Raw genomic sequence first — 19323 nt, 5'->3', positions numbered from 1 at the left:
CTCCAGTGTTCTTGCCTGGAGAATCCCAGGGACGGGGGAGCCTGGTTGGGCTTCTGTCTATGGGGTCACACAGAGTCGGACACGACTGAAGTGACTTAGCAGCAGCAGCAGCAGCAGCAGGGATTAAGCCCACATCTCTTATGTCTCCTGCACTGGCAGGCAGGTTCTTTATCACTAGTGTCACCTGGGAAGCCCCTTAACCCTGGCCCACACCTCTGCAAATCATCTCTTCATTAATGGCTTCCCTGGTGGCTGAGTGGTAAAGAATCTGCCTGCCAATGCACGAGACATGGGTTTGATGGACAGTGGAGTCTGGTGGGCCACAGTCCATCAGGTCACAAAGAGTCTGAGGTGACTTCTTGACTAAACAACAAACAACAGCTAAATCCTTAGACTGGCCTTCCTGCCAGGCTCTAAAGACACAATAAAATTTCATTCCAAACAGATATCAAGCAAACCTTCAGGTTTATTAATAGAGGTTATATACATTTTAAAAAAAGAACATAAAAACAGTGATGTAATATTTTATAAGTACATACTGATTATCCAGTAATGGGTCTTATTAAGTCAGATGTATTTCAGTATAAACAATGAATAAACAGTGACAGTATATCTTCACTAAATTAGATAAAATGAATATAGTAACTAAATTAATAAAAACAATGTTAACTTTTACTTACAATACATACTTTTATGTAAATGATTCAATGGCATTTGGAAACAGTTTGCTCTTTTAAATAGGTAAGCAGTTGTCTTACAGCTTTTTGTTTAAATGCCAACATTTTTTCATAAGGAAAAAAGATATATATCAACATTATTTTTAATCATTTTGCTAAATACACGAGGATTTTCTGTACTTGATACTCATCATGGGGTTAAAAATGCTTTTAAAATCATTTCATTAACTCCTAAGAAAAGTGGATAAAAAAAAAAGTGGATGGAAAAAATGGAGAATATTTTTTTAGATTTCAAAGTCAATTCCATTTCTTCTGCCATTTCTAATCTGACATAATTAACGCTTTTTTAAAAATCTGATTTAAGTATGTACTGAACAAAACATTTGTAAACAGTGTCCAATTAAGTCAGACCGAAGGACTTACTTTTTATCCTTAGTTGATGTTTTAGTTTATTTTTTCAATCTTTTATGTATAACTTTGCTTTCATGTTTATACATAGACTGATGATTATATTATATACAGAATTTATAATTATCTTGCTTGAATAACACTGTAATAAAACATTTCATATTCTGTTACTGAAGGACTTATTTTTTAAAACATGCTTCCTGTAATATATTATGTTTTCGTCTCAAGTTATAACCACAGGAAGCAGTAACCCAAATGTTCAAAATTCTTCACCCGCCAGGCTTATGTGGAATTTGCTTGGTGACATCTGGCTAATAGCACTTCTTTACATATTGATGCATTTCTTTAACACTTGTCCCACTCCATGTGTCGGTCCAGTTTGTTATTCTCGAGAGTAGGTTTCAGTCTGACTCAACTCTGTTTGCCCAGCACCCATGCATGCCGAGAGCACACGATGACTGTCCATGCTTGCTCTGTAGCTGGTTCCAGCCGACAGTGACCCTTGCAGCCTAAGTGCTGCAAGCAGACATGACTTCTTTCTCCATTCTTAAAACAGGCAGAGAAGTCTTTTACATTCATTATCTCTTGGGATGGCACATCCTACTCTACCAACTTCTAATAAACATGATAAGCTCATGGCCAATCCTTGAGGGAATCCCAGCAGAGGACAGCAAACATGTGGCCCTGTCTTGTATCTACTGCCTGAAGTCCTTCATCTGTGGGGGAAGGCAAGTCGCTTTGAAAGCCAACCTCAGGTCACTGGTGGGACTTCTGCTCGTTCTCAGTTTACACACGTGGCATGTAAAACAGCAAAAATGCCACCCACATCATCTGTTTTCATCTGCTTTAATAATTATAAGAATTCAAACTTTGATATATTTAACAAGAAAAACAAAAGAACTTTCTCTACACACAGCTAGTACTAAGTCTCATCCCTCAACAATTTAAACATTGCTGTTGAACAATTTAAAACTACATTTATTTGCAAAAGCTGTGCAATTCCAAACTGTAGAATCCCTCACTACTGATGGGCTTCTTCAGATGTTCTGAGTTAAACTCCAACCTAAACTTTGCATGTTAAATCAGAAAATCAGAGTTTATTTCCATAGTCTCTGGTGAAAAGAGAGGGTTTCAAAGTGCCTATTCTATACTGTACTGCACATGATATAAGTACGCGTGTATAAATTCACACACACACATTTATCTATAATAAGTCATGTCAATATACGAAAACAGAGACCTTTAGTTCTCATGGTAACACTGGCAATACTCTCTTGGAATAATGTTTTCTATTCCTGTTACTTTTGTCTGTAACTAACAAATATACACGCTCTCCTAGGGAGGCACATAAATCACAAGTTTGTTGTATCGGATGGTAAATACTTTTTTTTGTCAGGGATGAAGTTGAATCCTCAGGTGATTTGCTTTTCTAACATTTTCTTTTTAATTCACTGACAGTCCCTTTTCCTAAGTTAAGAGCTTTTTGTATAGGCTGCTGCTCAGGTTACTAGAGCAGGTGTCCATTTTACTTGGCATCAGCTGACCGCTGCTGTTACAGCTGCTGGGATCTGAACTTTCTTTGCAGTGTAAGATTGCGGAGAGGTGCCTCTGGCACTCCGAGGAAGCATAGTAGTATATCAAGGGGTCGATGCAACAGCTTATGCTGCTGACACAGACACACAGGAGGTAGGCAAAGTAGGCGGCCTCTGTCATGGAATCAGGGGAAAGGAACGCGTAGTGGAGAAGCAGAAGGATGTTTGTGGGTCCAAAGCAAAGGATGAAGATGCAGAAGACAGCCACGGACAGGAGCAAAGCCCGGGACTTCTTGTTCTGGTTGGCAACCGTGGAAGAGCTGAGGCAGCGGATGATGGACACGTAACAAACGGTGGAAAGGATCAACGGCACGAAGAAGAAGACAGCGGCGAAGGCAGAGAAGTAGTACGAGTAGTAGCCTTCCTGCAGCGTCTGGTTGAGTACATCATGACAGGTGGTGATGTTGAGCCCCGGCACCTGGGTGGCCTGCTCCTGCAGGAGCAGGGGCACCACCCCCGCCAGGGCCATGGCCCAGATGGCCAGGCAGATGAAGGAAGCGCGCCCCAGCGTCCGCCAGGAGAGCGACTGGATGGGGTACACCACGGCCAGGAACCGGTCGACGCTGATGGCCGTCATGAGCATGATGGAGGCGTACATGTTCCCGTAGAAGGCCGCCGTGACCAAGCGGCACATGGCAGACCCGAACCTCCAGTCGCTTCCAGAGAAGTAGTAGCTGATCTTGAACGGAAGCACACACACGAAGAGCACGTCTGCCACGGCCAGGTGCAGCATGTACACCACGGCCGGCTTCTTGACCTTCATCTTCAAGATGAACACCGCCACGGCCATGATGTTCAGAGGAAGGCTGACGAGGAACACGCCCGTGTAGACCGAGGGGATGAAGACAGTCAGCCAGGCGCTGGTCAGATATCCGGAGGCAGCTTTGGAGATAAACGCAGGGCGTGCCTTTTGAGGAGTGCTGCTTCTGTTGTTGCCTGAGCTTAATCTGTCTTCTGTGAATTCACCTTCACTCGGGTCCTCGTCCTCTTGCAGTGGGATTAGTTCATATCCATCATTGGAATTCCTGAGAAAGAAAGACCGGGGACCCACAGTACCGTTTGTTGCTTCTGTCTCTGAAAAGTAAAAAAATTTTTAAATGAATTAGAAAGGCAAAAGAGACAAGGAGTGAGTACACTTGACTTCTGCTTTTTGTTTTCTTCCTGGGAGAGTCAGTGGTAAAGAGCAGGTGACGCTCAGGTGGGAGACAGACTTTATCTGTGCGTTTGTCTCTGTGTGTGTGCTCCATTGCATCTGACTCTGTGAGACCCCATGGGCTGCAGCCAGCCAGGCTCCTCCGTCCTTGGGGATTTCCCAGGCAAGAATAATGAATGGAGTGGGTTGCCATTTCCTCCTCTAGGGGATCTTCCCAACCCAGGGATTGAACCTGAGTCTCCTGCACTGGCGGGTGGATTCATTACCACTGAGCCACCAGGGAAGCCCAGACTTCATCAGGGAATCAGCTAACTCAAGATAGTGTACCCCATTTTGTTCTGGCACAAGCAAACGCTTTTCAAGCTCTGCTCCTCAGAGAGATAAGGTGAACCACAGACTTTCAGAGATCTCTCCTGCAGATATTAGGACAGGCTGAATACAGGCTGAAGTGAAAGAAAAAAGCTGTGACTTCTTTTGAACTGCTGTCTCTATAAACAAATCGCCCCAGGCTATGTGACTTCTCTTTCCTCCATAGGCCTGCAGGTATACATTTTTTTTTCCCTCCATTTGGTTTGTGGCCACCCCTTGAGATCCATTCGCCCTCATGGAAAAATCAACACAGAAAGTTGAGGGAACATCTTAAAGCTTATGGAGCTAGAGGTGACTTTGAGCAAGACTGTTGTTGCTGCTGCTGCTAAGTGCAGTGTCCGACTCTGTGTGACCCCATAGATGGCAGCCCACCAGGCTCCCCCGTCCCTGGGATTCTCCAGGCAAGAACACTGGAGTGGGTTGCCATTTCCATCTCCAATGCATGAAAGTGAAAAGTGAAAGTGAAGTCGTTCAGTTGTGTCTGACTCTTAGCAACCCCATGGACTGCAGCCCACCAGGCTCCTCCGTCCATGGGATTTTCCAGGCAAGAGTACTGGAGTGGGGTGCCATTGCCTTCTCCTTGAGCAAAACTGAGGGGACCCAATTTCCATGACAGTTATCCAGGTGATAGAAGCTCTCCCTTACTAGCTTCTAATAAAACTGCAAGGCACCTACCACTTGAGTCATCTTCCCTGTCTCCCTCCTCAGTAGGTCACTGGAGCTGCACCAGTTCTAGGTCAGTGCCTCCCTCAGCTCAGTTCCAAAATGCCACATGCATCCAAAAAGATGCCAGGCCAGCCAGGCTCTTTTGAGTGTCAACCAGAAATCACCATAAAGGCTCTGCTGCAAACATCCTTCCTTTATCACCCTCCTCCACCAAAAACATCCAGTGGAAATGTTCATCACAGAAATGCAGCATTTAGCTGCTGGAACTCAACCAGCTTTTGCTTCCCGGGAGTTGCACTGTCATTCTATCACTGAGGAGAATTGGACAGAGAGCTTCTGTTGGGCTTTGGGGAGCTGAAGAGTGGGGACAGAAACCACAGGGGGAAAAGGGTGAGGCTTCTATCCCTGGGGGCGATTACCACAAAGGCTGGACACACATGTCACTCAGAAGCGAGGTCAGGGGAATGAGAACTGGCTGGATATTAGCTAAGTACTGTGAATTTTCCAGCTTTCAGTTTTATTTTTCAGTAGTGGGACCTTCCTGCAAACAAAAACTTACACAGAAAAGCATGATGCAGTAAAAGAGATAGTGCCGCTAGACAAAAATGAGACTCTGGATTCCTTTCCTCCCCCGAATCAATGACCTGGAGTTATGTAGGTTCACAGTCGTGTGGGGAGGGGAGGGGTGGGTCTGGAAAGAAAAGATGGCAACCGGTGGGTTTCTTGCTTTCAGTGGCTTTCAGCTTGAGAGGAGGCCAAAGTCAGTGCCACGAAAGATGGCTGAAACTCAAATAGAAACCTCATGGTCTCTGTGGTCTGAAGAACTAGAGGACAGTGTTCAGGGCAACCACAGTCACTGGAAACTGAGGAAAGAATCCCAGAAAACAGCAAGTCTGAGAGGCATGGAGAGCTGCAGATTCCAGTGTAAATTCTGCCCCAGGTTTGGGGCACACTCAGGGGAGATGTGAAGCTGCTCTGCTAGACTTAAAAGAATGGAAGTGCTGTTTGAGTTTTTTGCTCAAGAGGAAACATTTGCAGTTTGAGTTCAACCAAATTAACTGCCTGATAAAGCAAAAACAGCAACACTCTTTAGAGAAATAAGACAAAATCTTGAGTGTTTACAGTAGGATAATGTTGAGCATACAATTAAAAATCATTCACTATAAAGAGAATCAGGAAAGTGTGACCCAGTTGCAAGAGAAAAGGACAATCAATGGAAACCAATCCCAAGATGACTAAGATGTTAGAACTAGCAGATAAGGATTTTAAAGGGTGTGCTGCAACTATGCTCAATGAGGGAAGAGAAAGATTTCATTGAAATGAATGAAGAAATAGAAAATAGCAATGAAACCAACCAACAGAACTTCTAGAACTACAAATAAAACACAATAAATTTGCATCTATTTCCAAAACGAAGAGCAGACCTAGAATGGCACCACCTGATACACAGTAGAACAGGGCCTCGTACCGAAAGCTTGAGGTCAGATGACCTCAGCAAGCGCACGAACGGGTCCCCTGAGGATAAAGAGTTGATCTGTCCCACGGGAAGAACAAAAATCTGCAGTGATGAGCCTGAGTGTACATAGATATCGAGGTTGTTCCCCAAGGGTAGGAAATAGTTCCTATTAAATCTCCAAGTCTCTCTAGTACTCTGCCCCACAGGTAGTAGGTGTGGTCCTTAAATTGGCGTTCAGTCATAGATTTGCGTTCTAATACTGGCTCTACCCGATGGCTCAGCAGTAAAGAATTCACCTGCAATACAGAAGACACAGGTTCCATCCTGGAGTCAGAAAGATCCCCTGGAGTAGGAAACGGCAACCCACTCCAGTATTCTTGCCTGGGAGATCCCATGGACAGAGGAGCCTGGAGGGCTACAGTCCATGGGGTCGCAAAGAGTCGGACACGACTGAGTGACTGAACAACAACAAACCACAAGCGGCTCTGCCAGGAGTCACTTAACTCCTCTGAACTCAGTCTCAGATCATTAAAACGGGAAGATCTAATACCTGCCTGGCCTACAAATCCAGCAGCTTGAAGCACCACACATGAAATAAGGATATATGTTCACTTTGTAAACTTCAAAAATTAACCAGTGTAAGAAATTATTATCCTTCCCCATCACTTCAGTGTAGTTTGTTTTTTGCTCTCAATTGTTTTGAGGGAAAAAAAAAAAAAGCAAAAAAATTAAGATGGAATCTGTGTTTCTCTTCCCTCCCTCAACGTATAACTGTGTTTAGTTTTTCAATGTGATGAGGGACATGAAGAGGCTGTAAGGCACAGAGCCCCAGTATTCAGAGCTGTAAGTCAAATTTACAACCTTTTCCTCAAGGATCATGTCCCTCTTCTTGTGATGCATCTAATTCGCTCTGTGTGTCTTGATCCGGTCACGTGGGAACGAGACCCTGGTTCAACGGCCCCTGGTTCAACTTTCCTGGGAGGGAAGAGAGGCTACCCTCGAAGTTATGAATGTGTGGGAGGTGGAAGAAAAGAATGAATGAGTTCCAGGATGTTAGGACCACAAAGATGTGTGTCCTTAAACATGCTGATCCACAGGAATCTTAAAATATCATGCCTTTCTGCTGCAGAAAGTCCTTTGGGGGCTTGGCCAGATTGAGGACTCCTGGCATGTATAGAGGGGAGAAAAGCGCATGCATGCATGTGTGCAAGCGACATGAGCATCAGGACATGACCTGGAGGAGTGCCACCCTGGAAAACTATGGACACTCACAGCTCAACTCTTAGATGCTGTCACTTGGCCTGAACATAAAACTGTCATTAGGCTTTGCCCTGTAGCTAGTCTTGGTTGGCCAAAAATTTCGTTCGGCTTTTTCTGTCATAGTTTATGGAAAAACCCAAATGAACTTTATGGCCAACCCAACACTTTGGGAATCAGTATATGTTTTCAAAAATTTCTTCCCTGGCTCGGCCTTCTTGGGCAGTATGGTGTTTATGACAGAAACTTTATACCCACTCGAACATGACATTTTTATAGGCTGGAGCCCAGGAAGAATGCATAATCCCGTGATTAGGTATCATTGCCTAAGGTGTCACCTTTTCTTGCCACCACAGGTTTTGATATTTTGGCCTTTATGGGATTACAGGATGTCAGCAAATTTTGTTTATTTAACTGTATACCAGCATCAAAGAGAGAACAAAACCAATTCCAGGTGACTAGATAAATCCAACTAGCTTGTGCCCCTTGGGCTGAAATTTGAGTTTGGGAATCTTGCTTTTCCTTTAGTCCCAGGTCAAGGAGAAAGTGCCTGTCAGCGGACCGAAAAGTCCTGTAACCATCTGTGTTTTTATTAGTAAGTTATGGTTTAAAAAAAAAAAACAAACAACCTCAGATAGGTCCTAAAATTGATCCTATTTGTTGCAAAAGTTTCACTTAATTCAGGTTTCTTGAAATGGCTCTAGAGTAATTTTGATTGTTGAACATAGAATATTGCTAATGAGTTTGAATGTGGACTCTCTAACTGGAGACTTTTAGAAATTATAAGTCAGGCACGGCCCTTTTTCTGACTTTGACGAGATCTGGCCCAGAAGCAGAGTGGTGCCCAGATGTTCTCTCAAGGTCCCTCATGATCCTGGGATTTATACTATGTCCGCCTCCCAGAATATGCCAGCTTCAGTTCTGACTCAGAGCTCTGGCCTAGAGGGCTCACCCTTGGTAGGTTAAGAAACCAGAAATCCCAGGACCTTGCCTACATTCATAGAGAAGAATAGCTGTACCCTGCACTTCTCCACCAGTGACTCAACACTACAGGCTAAAGAGCAATCAAGAAGGGGGTGATGGAAGAATGATGGAAATATACAAACTCTAGGCAGAAAACAATATGAGTGGGATACTCCACGGTCTCAGACGGAACCATGCATCATGAAAAGAAGTGCTCCTTAAAGAAATTGCTGGTGCCAGATCTGGGGGAGGAAATGCACAAGACGAGCCCTGAATGTCTTCAAAGAACATTAGGGTCAGGTCAGAAAGACTCTGAAGTCAGTCCAAGGGCCCTTCCCAGTGGCCAAAGATGATTAAGAGAATAATGACAGAAATGCACGGAAACGTGGGAGAAATGTCATATTTGTTAAGATCTAATAGAAAAGGCAGAGGAACCAGAGATCAAATTGCCAACATCCGATGGATCATCAAAAAAGCAAGAGAGTTCCAGAAAAACATCTATTTCTGTTTTATTGACTATGCCAAAGACTTTAACTGTGTGGATCACAACAAACTGTGGAATATTCCTCAATTTTGAAAGAGATGAGAATACCAGACCACCTGACCTGCCTCCTGAGAAATCTGTATGCAGTTCAAGAAGCAACAGTTAGAACTGGACATGGAACAAGAGACTGGTTCCAAATCAGGAAAGGAGTATGTTAAGGCTGTATATTGTCACCCTGCTTATTTAACTTATATGCAGAGCACATCATGAAAAATGCTGGACTAGATGAAGCAGAAGCTGGAATCAAGATTGCTGGGAGAAATATCAATAACCTCAGATATGCAGATTACACCACCCTTATGGCAGAAAGCGAAGAAGAACTAAAGAGCCTCTTGATGAAAGTGAAAGAGGAGAGTGAAAAAGTTGGCTTAAAGCTCAACATTCAGAAAACTAAGATCACGGCATCTGGTCCCATCACTTCATGGCAAATAGATGGAGAAACAGTGGAAAGAGTGACAGATTTTATTTTTGGCAGGGCTCCAAAATCACTGCAGATGGTGACTGCAGTCATGAAATTAAAAGATGCTTGCTCCCTGGAAAAAAAGTTATGACCAAACTAGACAGCGAATTAAAAAGCAGAGACATTACTTTGCCAACAAAGGTCTGTCTAGTCAAAGTTATGGTTTTTCTAGTGGTCATGTATGGATGTGAGAGTTGGACAATAAAGAAAGCTGAGCACCAAAGAACTGATGCTTTTGAACTGTGGTGTTGGAGAAGACTCTTGAGAGACAGAAAGGAGATCCAACCAGTGGATCCTAAGGGAAATCAGTCCTGAATATTCATTGAAAGGACTGATGCTGAAGCTGAAACTCCAATACTTTGGCCACCTGATGCAAAGAACTGACTCACTGGAAAAGACCCTGATGCTGGGAAAGATTGAAGGTGGGAGGAGAAGGGGATGACAGAGGATGAGATGGTTGGATGGCATCACCGACTCAATGGACATGAGTTTGGGTAATCTCTGGGAGTTGGTGATGGACGGGGAGGCCTGGTGTGCTGCAGACCACGGGGTCGCAAAGAGTCAGACATGACTGAGTGACTGAACTGATGAGTTCATAATTATACTTCAAGGAAAACAAAGCTTTTCTGGGTCACTTTTGGAGGAAACGAGGGAACCCAGTATGAAAATTGGTAAAGGCCAGATTCAGCATTTATCTTGCCTCTTCTATATACAAAGTATTTTGGGAAGACAAATAGTCAATGAAGGAAACTTCTACTTTAAAAAACAATCCCAGCTCATAAACACAGAAACAATGACAGAGTTAGAAATGCATCCTGAAGTGCTTAATGAAATAAGATTTAGTCCAATGATCATCAGTCTCTTAAAAAACGGGAGGTGAAAGGATCGGTGATAGGAACTCTCTAATAACTGGGTCACCTGACCACACCCGAGTCCACTGCAACCTTAAGGTCTCAAAAAGAGAGGCAGGACTTCCCTGGTGGTCCAGGGGCTAGGATCTGCACTCTCAGTGCAGGGGACCTGGGTTCAATCTCTGGGCAAGGCACTAGATCTCATAGGCTACAACTAAGACTGGTGCAGCCAAATAAATTAAAAACAAACGCACAAACAGGTGATGTAACAGGTGTGTACACAACACCCACCGCTAGGTCAGGCAGTCTTGGAGAAAAACCAAATAAATCAGGTTAAGCCTCCAAATGGACCGCAGTACAGAAAACACACAGCAGAGAAGGGCACGTCGAGCACCCCTGCTGGACAGTGTGTAATAGGAAAGTCTAGAAGAGGAATGACCCAGTGTCTCTGACACAGAGCTTTGGAAAAGAGGAGAGGGAAAACCATTAAGATTGAAACAGACTCAAGGATACGTCAGCCTAATGCAACAGCGGACCTCATTTGATCCCGATTCAAATAAACCAACCGAAAAAGCATTTATAAGACGGTGAAATGTGAACGCTGACCGAATAGTTCACAATATTAAGAAACTGTTTTTCAGTCTTTTTAGGTGGTATAATGTCATTGTGGTTACATGAAGAAAAGAGTTCTTATATCTAAGGATATATAGTGATATATTTACACATGAAAAGATACCGTGTGTCTGGGATTTGCTTTAAAATTGTCCATTGGGAGAGGAGGAAGGTGAGGATACAGATAAAGCATACAGGGGGTAATTATACTGCCCATTTTGCATATCTTTGAAAATTACCATAATGAAAAGTGAAAAATAAAAGAAGAAAAACATTTTATGCACATTTACTAGCCACCAAAAACTAAAGACAACAGTTTTTGCTTTCGTTTCTGTTTTGTGTTAGTTTTGAAGGGGAAAAGGCCCTTGAATGTTTGTGTGGACACAGCTTTACACTGAGAGAATTCATGTGACACCAGTCCTTTCAAGGCGTCTCTGGAATGTGGAGGGTGTGGGTGTGAAGAACACATTTGCTGAGCAGTTACTTTGTGCTCGATACTTCACTTACCCTACCTCACCTAACTCCAGTATTCTTATGAGATAAGCGTGATAGCGCCTAACTTACAGACAACACGGACGCGCAGACAAGCTAAGGACCTAATCCAACGCCTCACAGACAGGAAGTGGAGCAGCCGGGAACTGAACCACATCTGCCTAGTTCTGAAGCGCATACTCTTTGAACACCACTCACCCTGTCTCTTCAAAAAAGCTGTCAATTTCAGGACCTACTCTTGAAAGAGTACGCTTTTCTTCTCTAGCATTTCACCAAACAAACGAATCTGCCCACCCTTCGGAACTGTATACAGTACGTGGGACATGGCCATGTGAGTGTGTGAGTTCGGTTGATGATGGGCACAGCTGTTGCTTGGGAATCACAAGTCCTGCTGACCTTGGCAACACACCAACCACGTGCCAACAGCCCAGCCCTCACAGATAGGACGGATGTAGCAAGAGACGTTCAAAGGCCAAACAGAGAAAGAGATGTTTAGAGTACTGTCTCAGATGAGGCAGAAGCAAGTGAGCAAGCAAACAAACAAAAATCTCTGCTGAGGACAAGCAAGAGTTACAGAATAAGATAAGCCCTGACTGCAGAGTGAAGATGGGACGGCCTGTGCCTGGGCAGCCCCCGCCCCTCCACCCTCTGTAGCAGGGGTTCTGCAGGGAGCATCGCAAATCAAACCTGGGACGTAGGGGTTACAGGAAGGAAGGCCAACCAGAATATGTAAACAGCAGAGTGCCCGACACCACTGAAGGCACTAAAACGTGTGTGGGGGCCCCTCCTGAAGGCCAGGGCCCGACTCAACTTGTGGGGTCAGAAGACTAGGAGGCTCTCTGGGAAGACTCTGCCCCTGGCTCTCCCTGTTCCTCCAGGTCCGTTCTCCGCCCAGAGGGACAGGCGCGGGGATACTGCTCTCTACAAGATGCTGAGCTGACAGAGCTGAGCTGACAGGAAAACTAATTTACAGTAAAGGATGTTTATAATCACCGATTTCCCCAGAACCAAATGTTTCCACACCCCCACCCCCCAGCCCCACCCAAGTCCTACTGCAGCTTGTAAACCCGAACTCAAACAAACTACGTTCTAGAGATGATAGAAACGGTCATAAACAGCACTTCCTGGAAAGCAGAACTCTTCTCGTAACGCCACATAAGCTTCAGCTCTGCAGACGGCAGAACAGCGCGCTGCACCTGCTGCTCTAGTGTTTCAGTGATGGTAGAGACCTGCCGGTGCTTATGAAATCAATGCACAGGACTATAACAAGCTTTAAAAAGACAGAATCATGTAGAAAATGTCAGAACGCACAGCATGTGGTAAAGGTGCGTACTGGTTGGGAAAACTTTTGTTACTGTACACTATGACTGTCCATGGGCATTTATTGATCATACAGGCAGCAACCGTGACATCATGTAAAGCATATTCCTTAGAGTTCTTACTGCTGGTTAGCAAAAAAGAAACACTGGAAAACGCTCCTTTATAATACCTGACTTTTAATCTACCACAGACTTGAAGTGTAAACAGATGAGATTAGATTAGGTCCTTTCCTGAAGTTCAATAAATTTGAAGTGCAAATTTCAGATTATTCCTGTTATTTCCAAAAGCAGGCTCTTTTGAAAGCAAATAAAGGCCTGTAATGGCCTGCTAAGTGGAAAAACATCCTTGGATGCTTTGGGATGGAGGAAAAGGAGGCCATAACTTCATGGGTTTTTCCAAGCACCATCCCAAGGTAAGGGCTTCCCTGGTGGCTCAGTCAGTAAAGAATCTGCCTCAATGAGAAAGACCTAGGTTCGATCCCTGGGTTGGGAAGTTTCCCTGGAGAAGGAAACGGCAACCCACTCCAGTTTTCTTGCCTGGAGAATCCCCACAGACAGCAGAGCTGGCAGGTCACAGTCCATGGGATCACAAAGAGTCGGACACGACTGAGTGACTAAGCAAACACACATCCCAAGGTCAATGTGGGAGAAGCTGTCTGCGGGACCCAGTCTAGACAGAGAACTGTGTATTTTGACAGTTTGGGGCATAAGCATGAGAAGGTGAATAGCAGAATGAAATAAACCACAAAGTAGGGAAACAAACAGAAAACTCTCAACGTCAAAACTGTGAGTCCTGGATACTGTCACCCCAGTCAGAAGTAAACCAAGGCTGGGGTTCCTGATGATCCTTCTGGGGTTCTATGAGTATCCCACAGTAAAGGGGACGCAGTTCCCCAGATACAAAAGGCCGCACATGATATGATTCTATTTGTATGCAGAAATATGCAGAAGCAATGAACCCAGAGCAAATCAGTGCTGCCAAGAGCTGGGGGTAGGGGATGGGGCTGAATGCTGGACGGTGACCGGGTTTCTGTTTGAGGTGATGAAAATGTTTTGGAACTAGATAGAAGCGGTAGGTGTACCACACTGTAAATGTGCTAAATGCCACTAACTGTAAGCTTCAGTTCAGTTCAGTCGCTCAGTCATGTCCAACTCTTTGCGACCCCATGAATCACAGCACGCCAGGCCTCCCTGTCCATCACCAACTCCCGGAGTTCACTCAAACTCATGTCCATCGAGTTGGTGATGCCATCCATCCATCTCATTCTCTGTCATCCCTGTCTCCTCCTGCCCCCAATCCCTCCCAGCATCAGAGTCTTTTCCAGTGAGTCAACTCGTCACATGAGGTGGCCAAAGTATTGCAGTTTCAGATTTAGCATCAGTCCTTCCAGTGAACACCCAGGATTGATCTCCTTTAGAATGGACTGGTTGGATCTCCTTGCAGTCCAAGGGACTCTCAAGAGTCTTCTCCAACACCACAGTTCAAAAGCATCAATTCTAAAAATGGTTAATTTTATGCTATGTAGATTTGACCTCAATTTTGTTTAATTATTTTTATATCTGTAGAGTTAATTTTGATATTACTGTCATTTCCCAGTTTGGTTCTCTTCACTTCTTCCGGCGGACTCCAACGGTCACAGAGTCAGTCCCTAACTCTATTTTCATTCTGTGCCCCTCCTCTGCACTGTGTGTGTCAAAGAAAGACTGCACCTCTGTGTCACATGCTCCATCGCACAATCTTACATTGTTTAATGCAATTATTATTCTTTTCACTCATTTCAATGTAATCTTTTTATACAGTTTTGAAAGGTTACTTTCCATTTAAAATTATTAAAAATATTGGCTACATTCCCTGTGTTGAACAATACTGACCTCAGTTTTAGAAGCAGAGGAAGACAGGAAGGAAGGGAGGAGGGAGAGGAGGAAAGAAGGGAGGAAGGGTGAGTTTCAAGGGAAAAGAAGGATGTGTGTCCAGAATGGGAGCGTGAGACGAGAGAAACCCAGGGTCCTGGGGACTCCAGGGTCTCAGCGGAACTCCAACTCAGGCTCAGCTGAGTCCGCTAGCTGTGGTGACAGGACAGAGTGGCCTGCCTGCGAGAGGAGAGACGGGGCAGCAAGGGCACAGGGAAAAGACGGCTGGAAGCAGGCTGGAAAGGGAGGAAATTCAGAGCTGATGAGGAGCTGCGAGTTAGGGCTGACAGCACCCTCGTCTGCTTAGACATGAAAGGGAGAGAAACGCTGAGCCAGAAAGGAGGGAGGGCAGAGAAATGCTGAACTGAAAAGGAGGGAGGGCTGGAAGGGCAACCAGCAGAGATGGCGTGAGAGGACGCGCTGAACGCCTCAGCACCTGTCCTCACCCGAAGGAAGAGAGGGCCAACCGCAGCATGGGGCCCGTGAGCGCAGTCACTAAGCAGTGAGTGAATGGAAAAAAGGAGGGCCAGAAGGAGGAAGCTTAAGTAATTTAGATGCTGGGGTAGAAAACGACTTGCTGATTCGTAAGAAATTTGACTTTCGGAGGTTTCCGCTTGGCTTCAGGCAGCTTCACTGTCTCGTTTTGTGTAGTTTGTTCGGCGGAAGATCACAGCCTCTCAGTAACAGCCAATTAACCTGCACATTCATGGCAGAGATCTAGTCACAGCCTGCCTTATCGTCCGCTTCCGAGTAAAGGCAGGACACCACAGTTGATGCATCTGCGCTTACTAAATGCCTCTGTGTGCTAGCCCTGGGCTCGCAAGCCAACAAGGCACAGACTCTGCCTTCCAGGGATCCTGGGAAACACAGCAGGATTATCTCTCTGCTGTCAGAGGGGCTGGAGGTCTGGATGGCTTCCTCTTCACAGTGGACAGTAGAGAAAACCTGCACTTAGCAGAAAAGGCCTGTGGTCAAATCTCAGTTTCACTTGTAACTGCACTTGTGACTTAACCATTTGGGGGCCTCGGTTTTCTCTCCTGTAGAATGGGGATGCCATCTACTCAAACGGTTTATACAGGAATAAGTAAAATAGTGTCTGTAATGTTTCTAGGCAGGGTGTTGGCTGTAGTAGGTTCTTGACATAAAGTAGCTGTTTTTAATTAAATGTGAACAAGTGGGGTGTGGGAAGGGCATTCTGGCCAAAGAGAAATGGCCTAGGGACAGAAGCCAGAGAAAGCATAGCTCCTGGGAAGTGGAACTACAGGGTGGGGCTGGGCGAAGTACAGGTAATGTAACAGATTATGTAATAGGGGAGGCTCAGTAATAAGGAGGCTGGGGACCCACCTGCAAGGGAAGGGGCACCTCCATCTGTGCTAAGGAACTGAGCTGGACTTTGTGGGTAGGAAGGCAGTACATGGAATCTCCCACCCGACCCCCTCTGCCACAGTCACCATCAGCTCTTCTGGCACCTTTTACTCTCCAGACCTTTATAGAATTGACGGCATCACATCTAGGACACTGACACGCTTTGATGAGGGAGTCTCACTTATACTGCTCGGACAAAGGAATGTAAACTGGTTAATGAACTCAGGAATTTCTCAAGTATCTGCTGAATGAACATCTGTTCTAGATGCCAAAGGGATAAATGGAAGTTTATAATCTTTGCTGGGGGATGACAGACTCACAAAGTGGAAAAGCCACTTTGCAGAAAAAGCCAAAACGAATGGGGACAACAAGTCTGAGAGTGCTTTGAGATAGCTCAAACTGGTGGGCAAGGCTTGTCCTGGAAGGATTTCCTATGGCTGGGGTCTCTCGACTCCTTCCATCAGATACAGATGGTTAAGACACACAGTGTTTAGAACTGCAGGTCCACAGTGCTAATAAAAAGCAGACCTATTTTTGGTTGATTTTATGGGGCTTAAAACTCTCCAAAAACAAGGTCCCACCTATTTCTTGCATCCAGGATCCCCTTCTCCTTTTGGAATTTAGGTACACTGTTTCTGAGACTTAGTTTCAGAATTGGCAAAAGGGGATAAACATGTGAGGGGGTGAAATGAGACAATGTGTAGTGAAAATGCCTCTGGGCCCAGGGTTAAACACACAATACAAACTTAACAAGAGTGCCTTTTCTTCCCTCCCTCATAAAGTGGTCCCAGAATCCAGGGTAGATGAATTGGCCAATGTTATTCAGCTCTATCTACAGCAGCATCTTAGCATGCACCAATCAGGTTGATGTCTGTATCATGCGTGGGGAACAGCAGACTGAACCTCACTCCCTAACAAGAGGCAAAAAACCTTCCTAGGGAATCCACGGTGAAGAAAGGTGACACAATGGATGCAGCATTCTATTCTCTACCTCACCACCCAAATCTCGAAGAAAACTTTGTGTTCTTAAGAGCACATCCCAGAATAAATCTATCAAGTGGTATCTGACATCAGTGTCACCACATGCAATTTTTCAGGAGTTCTCTGCTTTCCCAAATGTCGCAAGAGATACTGTGAATGTTATCCACACACACACGCCAGAAGTTGCTGCAAAACTTTGGGCTCCTATGTGGGCCTCTCAGTGTTCTGAAAAGCATCAGCTCCAAACTCACCCTGGCAAAGATGGAGAGCAGAGAAAACACCTCTCTGTCTCCAACCGCCTGTATTCCTTCCAAGTTGGGAAAACAATACAGAGTACACAATGCTTCACAGATAATAAGAAAAACAGCTAGCATTTGTTACTACGCGGAATAAAAGAAGCGGGTCTGAAAGCTTACAAACTTCCATCGCTACAAAGAAATAAAAGCATTTCCCCCTCCCTTTCTATCTAGGGTCTTTCCAGGCTAAAAACAACTTTTCTGCCCTGCTTTTCTTTTTTTAAAGGGGGAGAGGCTGGAAAATACATTTGCTCGGGCAGCCAGATACTTACAAATACCCGCAGGACACAGTAATAAATGTATTCTAGGTGAGAAACCTCCGTCTCCCAGCAGATCAGAAACTGAAATGGTTTCATCCCACAGGGGCTGAGGGAGCCGTTTGTGAGCAGCCGGATTGTTGCCTCAACTCACTTGGAAGACTGGGTCCTAGGAAACCAGCAAACAAAGCCAGCCGACCACCGCCTCGTGGCTCTCTAGCTATCGCTCGGGATCCCGCACCACGACCACCCCTGATACAAGGCCTATCTGTGCCCGGCGGGGTGGCAGGTCCTGTTTCTCCACTGAACGGGCCACGGGACCAAGCTTTTCTCTACACCCGATTCCTCGCCTTCAAAATGTGCAGGAAAAGCCGTCTGAACAAAACAAAACTTCAGCGGGAGCGGTTCTCCACCTCATCTTGAAAAAAAAAACAACAACAACCCGGATCGTCTATTGGTGGAGCAACGCGAAACCCCTTTCTTTTCGGGGGTGGTCCTGGGAGAAACAGGCCCCGCAGTGACAACAAATGCAACGAGGTCCCTCGGCTTCCGCAGGACAGCCGAGCGCTCCGAGCCCACCTCCCACACCCTGAGCGCTCCAGAAGTCAGTGCAGAGAGGGCCCGGCCGAGCCCGCCGCGGGCTCGCGGAGAAGTGGCGGCCAGGGGTCCCCCGGGGTCCCGCGGAGGCCCGCGGCTGCGGGGCCGGGCGGGGAGGGGAGGCCGGGGCCCACGCTCACCTGGTCTGGGGCCTCGGGTGCGGGCCGACGCCAGGGGGCTGCACAGACCGAGCCCCGCGGCCCAGAGCAGCAGCCACCGCGGCCCCATCGTCCCGGGGCGGCGCGGCTCGGGGAAGCAGGCCCGCCGCCCGGGGGCTCGGGCAGCGCGCGCGGAGTCTCGCGGGCGGCCGCGCGGGCAGGCGGAGAGCTCGCCTCTGGGCAGGACAAGGCGGGTCGGCGCGTCCGCCGGCGCGGGTCGGGATAAAGGGCCCCCGGGCGCGGGCGGGGGCGGGGCCGCGAGCGCGCGGCCGGGAAGGGCGCCCCCCGGCGGCCAGTGCGCGCCTCGGCGCGGCCGCCGCCCGGCCGGCCGGGGCTCGGCGATCTGGCCGCCCCTCCTCGCGCTTCGGGCCGCCGGCCCCGCGGGGGATCCCGAGTGAGAAGTCGCTTCCTCGGCCCGTCGACGTGGGCCCGCGAGCCATCGGCCGCTCACGCGGGGAGCACGGACCGGAGCGGCCCGCACCAGCCCGTCCCTTCCCGGGCCCGACGCAGGCCGAGCGCTGTGCCGCGCTGGGAACACGGGGGCTTGGCCACAAGTGTTAGAGCGACCCGTGCCTTTGTAACTCGGGGTCAGTGGATGTGAGCGTTTATACTGTAGATACAGGGCGGCCTGATGAGGAGCTCTTCGCTTTGAACAGCATTTTTGACGCTTCTTCTTCGCCTGCCCTGATTTCGCTCCCTAGATATTTCATAGGTCGGGCACCTGCTTCTCGGACGCGCGGGAACAGACTCCGCCGGCCCCGGGTCCGCGTCTCCGCCCTCGCGCTCGGCGCGGCCCTCGGCTCTGAGCGAGCTCAGCGGAGGCGCGGCTCCACCTGCGCCGCGGTGCCCGGCGGCGGGGACGCCCGGCAGCCGAGGCGCCCGGGGACCCTGGGGGCCGCTCACACTTTGCCGGGTTTGATGGAGTTTGGCCAAATTCAA

At 47.0% G+C, this 19323-nt stretch overlaps 1 protein-coding gene across 1 annotated transcript; it reads right to left on the bottom strand.

The window, feature by feature from the left end:
* Positions 1 to 440: 440 nt before the first annotated feature.
* F2R (coagulation factor II thrombin receptor) lies at positions 441 to 18454 on the bottom strand. The gene is made up of 2 exons (XM_055436767.2): positions 18367 to 18454; positions 441 to 3751 (listed from the first exon to the last, which is right to left on the bottom strand). The coding sequence occupies exons 1-2, from the start codon at positions 18452 to 18454 to the stop codon at positions 2553 to 2555; spliced, it is 1287 nt and encodes a 428-aa protein (XP_055292742.1). The 3' UTR covers positions 441 to 2552.
* Between the last annotated feature and the right edge of the window lie 869 nt (positions 18455 to 19323).

The sequence above is a fragment of the Moschus berezovskii genome, chromosome 9, assembly GCF_049115385.1.
Source record: "Moschus berezovskii isolate FMDL1 chromosome 9, NW_MosBer_1.0, whole genome shotgun sequence".
Classification (NCBI taxonomy): domain Eukaryota; kingdom Metazoa; phylum Chordata; class Mammalia; order Artiodactyla; family Moschidae; genus Moschus; species Moschus berezovskii.
This window is presented reverse-complemented; position numbering and strand designations above follow the sequence as displayed.

What these genes read in the sequence shown, in the direction of transcription:
- F2R (XM_055436767.2), bottom strand. Translation starts at nt 18,454, where the DNA reads ATGGGGCCGCGGTGGCTGCTGCTCTGGGCCGCGGGGCTCGGTCTGTGC. An exon ending in CACCCGAGGCCCCAGACCAG is followed by an intron (nt 3,752 to 18,366) that starts GTGAGCGTGGGC and finishes TTTACTTTTCAG; the next exon opens with AGACAGAAGCAACAAACGGT.